The sequence below is a fragment of the Mytilus edulis genome, chromosome 9 (assembly GCF_963676685.1).
Source record: "Mytilus edulis chromosome 9, xbMytEdul2.2, whole genome shotgun sequence".
NCBI classification, from domain to species: Eukaryota; Metazoa; Mollusca; class Bivalvia; order Mytilida; family Mytilidae; genus Mytilus; species Mytilus edulis.
In genome coordinates, this window is record NC_092352.1 from 86,862,564 (window position 1) to 86,875,964 (window position 13,401).

The 13,401-nt window shown below is 33.1% G+C and overlaps 1 protein-coding gene across 1 annotated transcript; it reads right to left on the reverse strand.

Annotated features, from left to right (window-relative positions):
- Window positions 1-211: 211 nt before the first annotated feature.
- LOC139489301 (phosphomannomutase 2-like) lies at window positions 212-13,182 on the reverse strand. The gene is made up of 7 exons (XM_071275584.1): window positions 13,061-13,182; window positions 6,769-6,892; window positions 6,083-6,159; window positions 4,834-4,925; window positions 3,725-3,824; window positions 3,177-3,368; window positions 212-1,705 (listed from the first exon to the last, which is right to left on the reverse strand). The coding sequence occupies exons 1-7, from the start codon at window positions 13,133-13,135 to the stop codon at window positions 1,598-1,600; spliced, it is 768 nt and encodes a 255-aa protein (XP_071131685.1). The 5' UTR covers window positions 13,136-13,182; the 3' UTR covers window positions 212-1,597.
- Window positions 13,183-13,401: the final 219 nt, after the last annotated feature.

Here is a 13,401-nt window from a genome sequence, read left to right on the forward strand (position 1 = left end):
CCTGACTTGGGACAGTCACACACATAATATAGCTGGGTAAAATTAGTCTGAGAGAGTACCAACACTCCACCTTAGTTCTTTTTGGGTTATATAACTCCTAACGTTGCAGCTTATGTATGCAAGCCTGGCTTTCAAATGTGTAGATTTGATGATTTCTGATGAAGGTAAGTATAAACTACAGCTGTTTGTGAAGAAAGTCAATAAATAACGATTTAAAAAATAAATTTTAATATAAATATCGATCCCAACAAAAGTATACCACAAAAACAATTTGTTATAAAAGTGCAATAAATTACTAAATTCATTAAGAATTCATTACGCCCAAGTCATTCCAATTTGAAACATATAGAAAATAATATTGCGTTACTGAGCTCAGATAAATTCCAGTACCATACCATATGATCAAAAGGTTATACCTTAAGTAAGCTTAAGTGTGGTGGCTTCTGAAATTCAAAAAGAATCATTCAATTGGAGGTTTTTACAACTGGAATGCATGTTAAAAACATTAAACAAAGGAAAATAAAGATCTAAAAAAGAAGATGTGGTATGATTGCCAATGAGACAACTATCAGGGGCGGATGCAGGAATTTTCGAAAGGGGGGGGTGCTAACCCAGGGCAAAGGGGGGGTGCAGGGGGGGGTGCAAAACATATGTCCCGATACAAATGCATTGATCGGCTAAAATAAAGGGGGGGTGCGCACCCCCGGAACCCCCCCCCTGGATCCGCCACGGACTATCCACAAAAGAGTTAGACCAAAATGACACAGACATTAACAACTGTCTGAACTTGTTTTGTGATACAAGCATCCAAAATTTTCTACTTTTAATATATACCAATATGGAGGATTGACTAAAATAGATGTTCCTTTACTAAAATTCTTTATTTACAAAAATCTTTGGTCTCATACCATCTTTCCTGATTTCATTGCATACCAGATACATTTTCTAAGAGAGGCAACTCTGCATTTTGAAGTTAAATGTATATGTCAGTAAAATAAGATATGGTTCAGTACAACAGTTGGAATGAATGGACATTAACGCTGTAATACTTACTGTATGAATCAAACTTTTAAAAACAAGTTCAAAACATGATTTCTTTAATACATTTGGTGTTCAAAACACTTTGTGTATAAATTATTTGAAGAAAAAGTTTTTTGTATTTGGTACAAGGAATATCCAACCAAAATGTTGTCTTTTATAATCTAATAAATGATTAAAACTCTTTAATTTTATTTCAACTAGGAAAACAACTAAGACAAGTTTGATCCTTTGACTTAAACTTGTAGATTTATTATTATTCATGAGATACCAGTTTTCATGCATTTTCATGACTTAAGATTTTCAATGAAGTATTAATTTTCTTTTGGCTTGTATGAAAAACTTTGGCAAAACCACAAAATCAAATATCACCAAAAATATAGTTTTTCTTCAAACTATGAAAATAAATAAATCCACGGAAGAAGTACATGTAATGGATTTCACAACTGTATAAAAATGTCTAATACTCAACACATCTTAAAAATTAAATGCATTCTGTGATTTCTGTCAAGTATAAACCATAGATTGTCCCAATATCAAATTTGTATATAAAATTATTCTAATCTTTGAAAAATAATTCTTTCAACTGTTTCATTGTATCTTCAGGTGATGTGACCTTATGACCTATTGTTCTTTCATCTGCATATATTTCATGGTCATTTCCTCCCTGAAAAAATAGATAAAATATCAATAAATAATCCACTATCATATATATTTTTAAAAGAAGTCTATGAAAAATTCATCAAAGAAAGGAGTAGGGGCAATAAGGCCCTTATTTGGCCCATAAATTACTGCAAATTTAAAAGTTATCATACATATTTTTAAATGACTGAAAAGTATCTAAGGTACAAGGTATTTAGAAATACAAAACAATTTTTAACATTGAACAAGTTACCATGGCAACAAATCATGACTATATTTGCATATTTTGTAAAATTTCGTGATTGGTCTTAGTTTTCATCAAGTTTTTAAGTATATTTTAGATTGAAAAAGTATGTGCGCACCCAAGAAACAACTTTATATTTGGTGAGATTTTGTCAATTGTTATGATAAAGCTTCTGTTAAATTATTTTGTTGTTTCTTGGCTGCGCACGATGTTTCCACAAAAGAAAACAGCAAAAATTCCGTATTTTTCATCGTTTTTGTGAAAACAGTGCACATAATGACGTTATTGTGACGTCATTACATTAAAATCTTCATGTTTTTCATTTATATTTCTTGACCCTATTCATTTCTAAAAATTATGTGCCAATTTGAAAAAGTTATCAAACGTTTTATTTTCTTGGGCCAAAACCAGGTCTTAATGCCCCTACTCCTTTGTTTGTTATACATGTATCTGTAAATCTTATAAAACCAAATGAGAATGTTTACCATATAAGAGAACTAGGTTTTAACAACTTGGGATAATTGAATATTGCTTAATATCAATTGTCTTTATATAATTTAAATAGTGATAATAAACTGGCACAAAGCTGATTTGTGATTATGAAAGAATTGAAATTGAATAACCTTAGTTGATATCAAGTGATAAAATATTCTCACTGCTTGTGAAACCTTTAAACATATTTTTCCAAGTTACAAGTGCATAAAAGTCATCCTGATCCTGAGATCAAAACTTCTGCTTGACAGAAGAGATTAAACCATTGACAATGTTACTGACAACAATTATTCAGTATTTAAACCGGTTTTGTACTTAGTTTTCTCAAATTTATCTTAATCAGTGATCATTCATGAAAAAAACCTAACAAATTTAAATAATGCACATTTAATGTTTTAAAAAATCTCTTTATAATTTATGATAAATTGTATTATAGAAAAAGACAAAATCTAAAAAAAGTATATCAGATGATTGGATGCTTGAAGTTACTTCCCCTTCCAGATCAACTAGGGTTTTTTTGTGAGGTTTATGTTACTCAATCTTTAATTTTCTATGTTTTGTTTTGTTTACTGTCGTTTGTCTTTTGGACTTTCTCTTTTTGATGATGACAATATTAGGTTATTTTCGCCTTGTGAGTTTGAATGTCCCTTTGGTATCGTTGCCTTTTCTTTACTGAAAGCATTTTACAATTTATCTAATATGTTGAAATAAGAAATAAACAGACAAGTATAATCAAAATATATTGTTTGTATTTACTTACGGGATCAGTTTTATCACCAAAGAAATGTATAGTTTTATATCCTCCTTTTTCTATAAACTGTAAACAGAATGTTTTATCCCAGCCTACAGGGAATACATCAATACTGATCTGTCCTCCAATAGCAAACTTCAGTCCAGCATCTGGGAAATTAGCATATAAACTTTCTACAAACTTTTTTCTTATATTATGCTCCTGGAATATAATAAAATATTTATTCTAAACTCCTTTTGTGGAAAAAGAGTTGGTTGAAATACATAAATGAAATGACAAAATACAGTTTAAAATACACAATTATTTTTAACTGGCTAATACCATCAGTAGTATCCTAAATGGTATACATGTATCTTATATTTTCTTAAGCATTTTTCTGCATATTATTGACATAATGCCATTTTCTTAATGTATACAGTGCATTCTATAAAATTCATGCATTTATCAAAACCTTTGGAACTCTACTGTGTTATGCTTTTAACAGATGTTAAGTACTGCTGATAAACCAGGGACTGTAATCTGGTTAACAAGACTATGTATAAATAATTAGAACAAACCTGGTCATAAGCTACAAATTCTTCTCTTTCTTTCTGTGAACAACTTCTACCAACAGGACATATATTTAACATGCTTGATCGAAATTCAACAAATGTTCCCCTGAAAGATATCAAAATAAGTATTTACCTACAAGTTAATTCTGTTGACCAAACATAAAAAAATTAACTTAATGCTGTATAGAAACTGTATAGATCTCAACAGACTTTTAGACAGATACAACCTGGGTGCATTTTATCCATATCTTGTCTGCAATTTGAATAATTATATACTTCAAAGCACTCCGAGATATCTAGAGTTAAACTCAGTATCTATAGACTGCTATAACAGGTTTCCAACTCCCTAAGGCAAAGTTTACCATAGATGAATATGGCTATTCTTTTAAGTTTTATTTTCGTCATAAAGCTTCTACATATTTATACATTTCTCTTCTTCAATTTGTTTTAAGTATTCCTGATGAAGGTTAATCCAGAAAAGGGCTTCATATACTATATAATTCCTTGTGAAATATTGCCAACCTAGGTGATTGTTTTATTAACTCATCCTGCCTGTAATGTATTTATCAAGTTTATTAAGCTAGAGTTTCTTATATAGATTCTAATTTGTGTTATCAATATTGAATAATTACATTAGATGTATATTTCATTATAATACTTTAATCTGATTGGCTAACTGCACATCACGTGTTATTGCATTACTCAATAAAACTTTTCATTCATGATAACATGTGGTCCCACAATAAAGTGCACAGGTGAATTAAATAAAACAATAATAAAAATCGTGTTTTCATGATCAAAGCTAAAAAAATGTAATTATAAGTATTGAATGCTTCTTTTTTGTAACTTTATAGGGTTGTAAAAGCGTTGACCAGGCGCACATTTTAAGAATGAAGCGCCTCCGCGCTTCATACAAAATGTACTTTGGTCAATGCTTTTTCGACCGTATGAAGTTACAAAAGGAAGCATTCAATTCTTAAACAAATCAAAGATATTTGTTAGTAGGATTTCTTCATGAAGGTTCATTGTATCTTATATAAGCATTTATAGATCATTCAATTGATCATGTTTTGTCTTAAATTAACTAAACCTTGGACAAACTTTGAAGAGCAAACCTTTTGGCTGGTAATGTTAATTCGGACATATATTTCAGAGCAAAATTGATCACTTTCTGTAGGCATTCTTCTCCTTTACATTTAAGTATATTCTGAAAATACAAAATTATAATGAATTCTAACATGACGTACTTCAAACGCTTTGAGTACACACCTGTGGTAAAATTTCAATGTATTGCTTGGGCTGTTCGGGTCTTACTCCCACTTCATATGCTTTTTATGAATGAGCTACCCGACGTCATAGAACGATGACGTCAGAATATCAGCATTTTACGGAAAAATACACGCTTTTGAAACTGAAAATCATCACTATCAAGGAAACGTAAACAAACATTGCTAAAATGTGTTATATAAGCCAATTTTTTATACTTATAAGACATATAAGTACAATTGTCATTTAGATTCATCAGAACCTATCTAAATATTTTTTTGTAAATAGTTTAAGCATGTCACTTATTCAGTTAGTTCCGTTCTTTAACATCAATTTAATAGTGCGTTTATTTACGGGAACGGCAAATAATGCCTCCTCTAAGAGCGCTTTGATCCAAAACAATTGCCGTATTTGTCCTATTAGAATCGAAATAATTTTATGGGGCTTGAATATATATCGTGAATTTACCACAAGTTGTCCCTCTATGCCATTATTTTACCCCTCGCTATCGCTCAGGGTAAAATATTTGTCATAAAGGGCCAACCAGGCCAACCCATGGTAAAATCACGAAATATTTAAGCCCTCATGAATTATTTCTTAATTACAATCTGATTTTGTTGAGTAGTTCAACATAAATTTGTCAAATTATATCAATTTCCCTCTCAAATCTTATAGAATGCAATGTTCAGATGTTTCCAATCAATCTAGAAATTGACATGATTCATCAATGAAATGATAACGGCTAACAACAATTTAACTTAATAATGTTTTATTATCATGTGAATATAAAGAGTGAAATTCAATAAAAATGTTGAAAGGAAAAATTAAGCAAAACGTTGTGGTAGAAAGTTTTTTTTCAAATTTTGTTTTCATATATTGCTTTAGCTTGAAAAATTTAATTTATACATTTATAGATCTGTTTCATAGATTTTTAACCACTATATATATGGAAATATAAGGGATAAAAATACATATTTTTTTATATACACATGAGTTTTGAAAAGGTGCCAAATTTAATAAAAATATGACATGTATGAAATGCTACACATTATCATACTCTGCCTTAAAACAAGTTAGTTAAATGATGAATATTATTACCTCTTGTCCTACTTGTTTACCATTATGATAGGCTACCAGACCATTTTCAGCAAATAAATAGTCAAATTTCTGTGAAACTGGAAAGAAATAATCAGAATTAAATATTTATTATATACATATTAATATTGTAGATGTAGACATTCTAGGACATCAACAAAAATTTGATTATTTGATTTGCACTGTACAAGCCCCTTAAAATGATGTATCTCAATTTTTTTTAGTGTGTTTGGAAAAGAGATTTGTTACTTTTTTTTTGAAAAATCTATACATTACAAGGAAAACCAAAATGTCAAACATCTTTGATCTGTAACATTAATACATAAAATGTAGAATGAAAATGAGGAATGTGTCAAAGAGACAACAACCAGACTAAAGAACAGAAAACAGCCAAAGACCACCAATGCATATGCAAAGGGTCTTAAACAAAGTAAGAAAATCCAGCACCTGGAGGCATGCTTCAGCTGGCCCTTAAACAAAAATGTGAACTAGATCAGTGATAATGGATGTCATACTAAAAATTGTTTATATGCCACACCTCGTTTTTCTAAAATTTATAATGAAAATATTTTTTTTTTTTTGTAGATTTCAATAACTTTCATTGACTTTGTGGTGGAGTTTTTTGCACAATGTTGCACACTGTTGTTTTTTTTTTCAACTCCTACAAAAGTTTTTAATTTTTACTTTACCATGGTTATCAGGAGTAGAACCCATCTGTTCGGCTATTTTCACAAGATCTGAACCTCCTACTAAGGCAACTGGTACTTTCTGTTTTAACTTTAACAAAAATTCCTGCATTTCTGGACATATTTCCTATAAGTAAAACATCATAAAATGATATCATTCATTGGCACTGAAATACATACACAATGTAATTCAAAACATTTACATAAAACAAATGATGAAATGTTAAATTAAGTGTCTAAAACTGCCAGATAAAAATATAAAAACAATTACAATAATTTAATTTTGAATGTAACACGTCTTCTGATTGGCTGACGTTGTTATATTTATCAGCTCATAGACATAATTTTGTCATGTGACTGACGTGATCAACGTTTTTTCATAGTTTTCACCAGTTTAAAATGGAATTTAGAATTAAATTATAACAAATGACTGTAATATTTTTTCCGTCAATTCGAAATAACTTTAAAAATGTAGTGCACACTTTAAAATGACCTGCTACAAAGGTTATTCAGTGTGCACAACATTTTTGCTGTTATTTCTTCATAGACAGAAAAAATATTAGTCATTCCTTAAATTTTTTTTTTATTTTGCTTATGAGCATGTTATACATGTATGTTCATTAAAGAGGGGAAATGTAACAATTATATCAACAAGTAAAAATTCCTTGGAAAAAATGAATTTAAAATAAATTACAAAATTTCAATTACTTTAAATGGTGATAAAAATATATGGCTTCACTTCATGTGAAAACAGATTGAACCGTTTGTTTTTTATTAAGAATTTCTAGTAAACTTATTATATGTATATAACTAGAAACATACAAAATTTTGTAATTTATTTTTTTCTTGACTCTATGTTGTACCATTGTGAACTTCATAAAACATGTTGTGATATTACATGTACCTGAAGAAGGTAACTAACAAGTAAAAATATATCTTGACTCTATTACAATATAGTACTTTGATTTAAAATAAGAAGATGTGGTATGATTGCCAATGAGATAACTCTCCACAAGAGACTAATAGACACAGAAATTAACAACTATGCATGTAGGTCACTCTAAGGTCTTCAACAACGAACAAATAGATAGGAAGATGTGGTATGAGTGCCAATGAGAAAACTCTCCATCTAAATAACAATTTATAAAAGTAAAAAAACCCATTTCCACATAGTTAGCTATACAACTATACATGTAGGTCACTCTAAGGTCTTCAACAAGAAACAAAGCCCATTCCACCTACATCTACATCTATACTATTGATCTGCAGTGGTTATCCATAACGCAGATACTGCTGTGCAAATGTCAACCTGCGTGCTCAGTATTTACAAGTGCAATTAAAATTGGATAAAATCAGGTGGTTTCTGTTTACAGCTGTAGTCTCCGGAGCTGCTGCTTGAAGCATTCCAGAGATGTAGCTTGGAAGGCTTCAGGAGGCAGACTGTTCCAGTCGGTGATGGTGCGTGGTATATAGCTGTATTTGTAGGCATCTGTGGAGGTACTGATCTGAGTAAATTTTTCTGGATGGTATTGTCTAGTTGAGGTAGATGGTCTTCTCACGTATGATGGTATGTTGACTGCCGCCTTTCCATGTGTGGCTTTGTAGAACATACTCAGTCTACTAGATTTCCGTCTAGATTCTAGCGTTTGCCATTCTAGGGTTGTCATGATGTTTGTTACTGTCCCTGCTTCCTGACTGTATGTTGATGTCGCAAATCTGGCAGCTCTTCTTTGGACCATTTCTAGTGAGTCAATGTGGTGTTTTCGATATGGGTTCCAAACTGTGGAGGCGTACTCAAGATGTGGGCGCACTAGCGATGTATAGGCCTGCGCTTTGATGTCTTGTGGACACTTCCAGATGTTGCGTCTTAGGAATCCTAGTACTCTGTTGGATTTTGTGATGACTTTTTTGATGTGAGGATCCCAACTGAGATCTTCTGATAATTCGACTCCGAGGTATGGATATTGGTGGACTGTGGATAGTTGTTGTCCCATCATTTCATACTCTTCTATTGTTGGGTTTTTCTTTCTTGATACTCTAAGTGTGTAGCATTTAGCTGGATGGAATGTCATCTGCCATCTCTCCGCCCATTTGGTTAGTTCCGTCAGATCGTGTTGAAGTTGTGAACTGTCCTCACTACCCTTGATGGATCTATATAGTAGTGAGTCGTCAGTGAATAGACGTAGGGTTGATTTTGATGAGATTGTTTCTCCCATATCGTTTATATATATAAGGAAACAAAGTCGTCCCAATACTGTACCCTGTGGAACTCCTGATCGTACTGGTTTGTTCTCACTGGCTTCTCCATCTAGACATACTCTCTGGTGTCGCTGAGTGAGCCATGCCGAAATCCATAGTAGGGTGTTGGATGTTATCCCATAGTATGACATTTTCATAAGTAGTCTTTGGTGAGGAACTGTATCAAACGCTTTCGAGAAATCAAGGATTAGCATGTCTATTTGTCCTCAAATGTCCAGTTCTCTTGCAACTGTTTCGATGGTGTTGATAAGTTGTGTTTCACATGATCGATTACGTCTGAATCCGTGTTGGAAGTCGGATAAGATTTGATGTTCTTCAAGATGTTCCATGATATGCTTATATATTATGTGTTCCATGACTTTGCAACATATTGTGGTTAGCGATACAGGGCGGTAGTTCACTGCTTGACTTCTGTCCCCCTTTTTGTAGATGGCTGTGATATTTGCTTGTCGCCAATCTTCTGGATATTTCTGATTTTCCTTTGCTGTCAATAACATGCTCTCCGAGATTGTTCTGGAGTGGTGATATTCCCATCATGTCTTTTTTCCTTGATTTTATGTATTTCCAGAACTTTTTGCCAAGGTTTGGTTTAGTGTTTTCTTCGTCCTCTTGATTTAGGATTTGTCGAACGTAGTTGTCGTGGGCCTCGTTCATTGTCTTTTTAACAAGGTCTCTCATCTGTTTATATTTGTTCCAATTTTTCTTAGTGTTGTGTTTTTTAGCAGCATTGTATCTTCGCTGTCTGCGTCGTATCAGTCTTTTGATATGTGTGGATATCCATGGCACATGTTGTTTACTACCTATGGTTTTCTGTGGGATGAATTCTTTAGTTGCTTGTAGTATGATGTTTTTGAAGTATGTCCAGTTTTCTTCTACAGTGTTTTCTTCCATGTTGTTCATTCTGTTTTCAAAGTTGTCTCGGATGTTTTCTTTGAGTCCATTCATATCGCCCTTTTTAAAGAGGTGCACCATTCTTGGTTTCTTTTTTGATGTTTTGGCTTTCATATCTATATGTGCTATGACTACCTGGTGGTCACTCATTCCAGGATGTACTTCGATTTTACTTACAAGTCCTGGATTGGTTGTCATGACAGGGCTTGACATTAACGTTTGTCCGATTGTCCGGGACAAGTGGACACAGACGTCGGGCAAGTAGATTCATCTTACTACTTGTCCGACAGGACAAGTGAAAAAAATATATCAGATTTCAAGAATTATAAATTTCCCAAAAATTGAATGATTCTTTTATTGTTGTTGCGAAATGAAATTAATATTCTTTATTGAACATGCTGGCAGCCGCTGAAAGAAGCTTTCATATCGAAAAGGATAATTCCCGAGAGATCCCGGTTGCCGGAATCGCGATCTTTAATGTGTTTTTATCAGTTCCCGCAAACTGGACAGGTGTATTTATATACGCATTGAATTGTTTACATACAAGACGCAAACAAAGTTTAAATGGATCTCAGAACGTTTGGGTACACCGTAGCTTCAGCTGAGAAGTTGAGAAAAAAGAAAAGAAGAAAGAATACGAGAAAAAGCGAGAAAGAAATTTCCAGTCGTCATGGCTTGAAGAATTCCAAGGTCTTATGTACGCCATCCCTGTTTCAGAAACGGGAGAAGAGTCTGGCAGTAATGTCATGTTTTGTAAAACGTGTCTAGATGTCCCAGAATGCTCTGATAAAACAAGTTCCTTGGTGATTGGCACCTCTGTTTTCAGGAAGGACATGTTGGTGGCTCATTGGAAGAGTAGAGCGCACATTAGTTCTGATGAGAGAACGAAGCTCATAAGGTGGTGGTCTACAGGAAGACCAAAGCATCCTGAGTTTAACCCATATAACTACAGAATGGATAGGTCCAAAAGAGAACCCAGTGCCTGTGATTTTGGAAGTGATGACGATTAAATGATTGACATGATAGTGAAATTGAGTCAGAGAACTCAGTCTGAAATAATAAAAGCATTTTTTTTATGTAGTGTCCTTTATTTAGTTACAAACAAATTCATATAGCATAACAAATTGCTCCCTTCATAAGGTACGCCCAAAGCTCAAGTGTTTTTGGTGCATATCAACAATTTTTTTTTTATTTTGAATTCGGACAAGTGAGTTAAGAATTCGGACAAGTTGATTTTCTTGCAACTTGCCCGAAGGGACAAGTTGGAAAAAATGATAATGTAGAGGCCTGCATGAGTAGGTCTAGTATGTTTTGTCCTCTAGTTGGTTCATTTACCATTTGGTTCATGTCGTTGTTATTCGAGATTTCAATAAGCTTTTCATTTAATGCTTTTCCATACTGTGGGTTAGGATTTACGGTGGTTGTTTGCCAGTTGATATGTGGCAGGTTAAAATCTCCTCCTAGTATGACATTAGGAAGGTTTTGGCTTGTATCCATAATGCAGTTAATAGATTTTTCCAGTTCTTCAAGTTTTTCTATGTCGCTGCATGGCTGTCTATAGAAGGTACCTATGTATAGGGGTTGTCGTCCCTGGGTGTTGATCTTACACCATGCTGTTTCGCAATCACTTCCAGTCAATATTTCTGTTGTGATGTAGTTGTTATCAACAGCTATAAATACTCCTCCTTCTCCTAGTTTTCTGTCTTTTCTGTATGGATTCTGGAATTGTTCTGGAAATACTTCGCTACTGGCTATAGTGTTGTCCAGGTGAGATTCTGTCCCAAGTATGATGTCTGGTTTGTGTGTTTCAATCAAGTTTTGAAGTTCTACCTTTTTCCTGTCGCTAATTAGGCTTCTGCAGTTTACAACCATGATTTTCATTTGGTTGCGATTATAATAAGTTGTATGTTGGTGGGTAGTGTTTTCAGCTGGAATTTCAGTCTCATTCTCAGAGTCAGATACATGTAGTGTTTCGAATGAGTTGCTGGTACTCACTGTGTTTGATTCATTCATGAAAAAAGAATCGGTGAATGTCAGGAGTCTGCATTGGGGACATTGAAATACTAAGCTATGGATGTTCTGGAATTTCTTGTACCGGTAGTCCTCTTTTGTGAGACCGTCACATTTTGCATGTACCCATGTATCGCATTCATCGCATTGTAGTCCTTGGTGATTTTAAAATTTTGGCTACAGGTTTACTACAAATGGCACATGGGTATCGTATGGGTACAGGGTTCTGTTGGATATCCCCAGAGAGAATAATCAATGAAAAGAGTCCAAATGACTGTGTTGATGTTTTCGAGATGCAGTATTTTAAATTGCTCTTTTTATGAAGGCCAATTGACATTTACCATTCTAAAATGGGATCTTGGTCTAGCCAGATAGTCGTTGTCTGGAATAATGTTGACTCTATATTTCTGATCTCATCGCTATATTGATCATTTTGTCTTTTATATGTATTTATGATGAAGATGATGGTAAGTAGTTTATAGCAGACCATGAAAAAGTGTAAACTTTTTAATTCGGTCATTATCTAGGTTGTTTATATGTTGCTATATGATCAAACATGGCGGATGGTCAGCACAGCTGACCAGTGTTTACAAATGAAGAAATACCAATTTTTGTCTATTTCTCGAGATCGATGTTTTTGAATACTTCCTTGGTGTATATGTAGTCAGAAATGTTATCCGTACAGTCAGCTATAAAAAGCAGCAAAAAGACAAAAGTAAAACAAGAAAACTAATGCCCTCATTTATGTATAAAATAATAAACTAAAAACAAATATGTTAAACAGCAACATAAGACATCCACTGAATTAGAGGCTCCTACATGTATATAGCTCCTAAAATAAGGGGGGGGGGGGGGGGGGGGTCAGAAATTGAGCCATACTAAAGATCCATGTCTTATGTATGGAAAACATTAATTATTTGTTTTTTACTGTAAGTTTATATATTATGAATTATGAATGATTTTGGTTAATAAATACCAACATAATCATAGATAAACAAGTCCAAACATCCGGCTTGCCGGCTGACGCAACAAAATAAAAAAATAAGTTTTACACTGTCTGATTAATTAATGGTAGTGATGATAAACGATGAACCGAATTAAGAGAAATGTATGATAATATTGCTTATCGATTAACCTGTCTTGCTGCAGTCAAAGTTCCATCAACATCAAAAACACAGATAGTTGACGTGTCTCGTTGGTTTCCAGCCATGTTTATCTAGAGTTATCTCCACTTGTAATATTTTAAAACTACCCAAATGCGGATAACATTTCCGTAAAATATAGAAAAAAATAATTAACCGAAATTTTTAAGGTTCCGTAATAAGGGCAATGAGACTATCAGATAAAAACTTAATCCTTTACAGGTTTACGTGGATGATTTGCAATTCAATGATTGTTGTTTTTAAAAGTTGTGAAAGTGCGGCATATTTCCTAGAATTTAACGGATATGATTTTTTTTTGTCATAATGATTCTAA

Bases quoted from the DNA above. Each gene is read 5' to 3' on its own strand.
- LOC139489301 (XM_071275584.1), bottom strand. From the start codon at position 13,135: ATGGCTGGAAACCAACGAGACACGTCAACTATCTGTGTTTTTGATGTT. The intron at 6,160-6,768 runs GTAAAGTAAAAA...ATTTCTTTCCAG, and splicing joins TTCTACTCCTGATAACCATG to TTTCACAGAAATTTGACTAT. The intron at 4,926-6,082 runs GTAATAATATTC...TTGTATTTTCAG, and splicing joins GTAAACAAGTAGGACAAGAG to AATATACTTAAATGTAAAGG.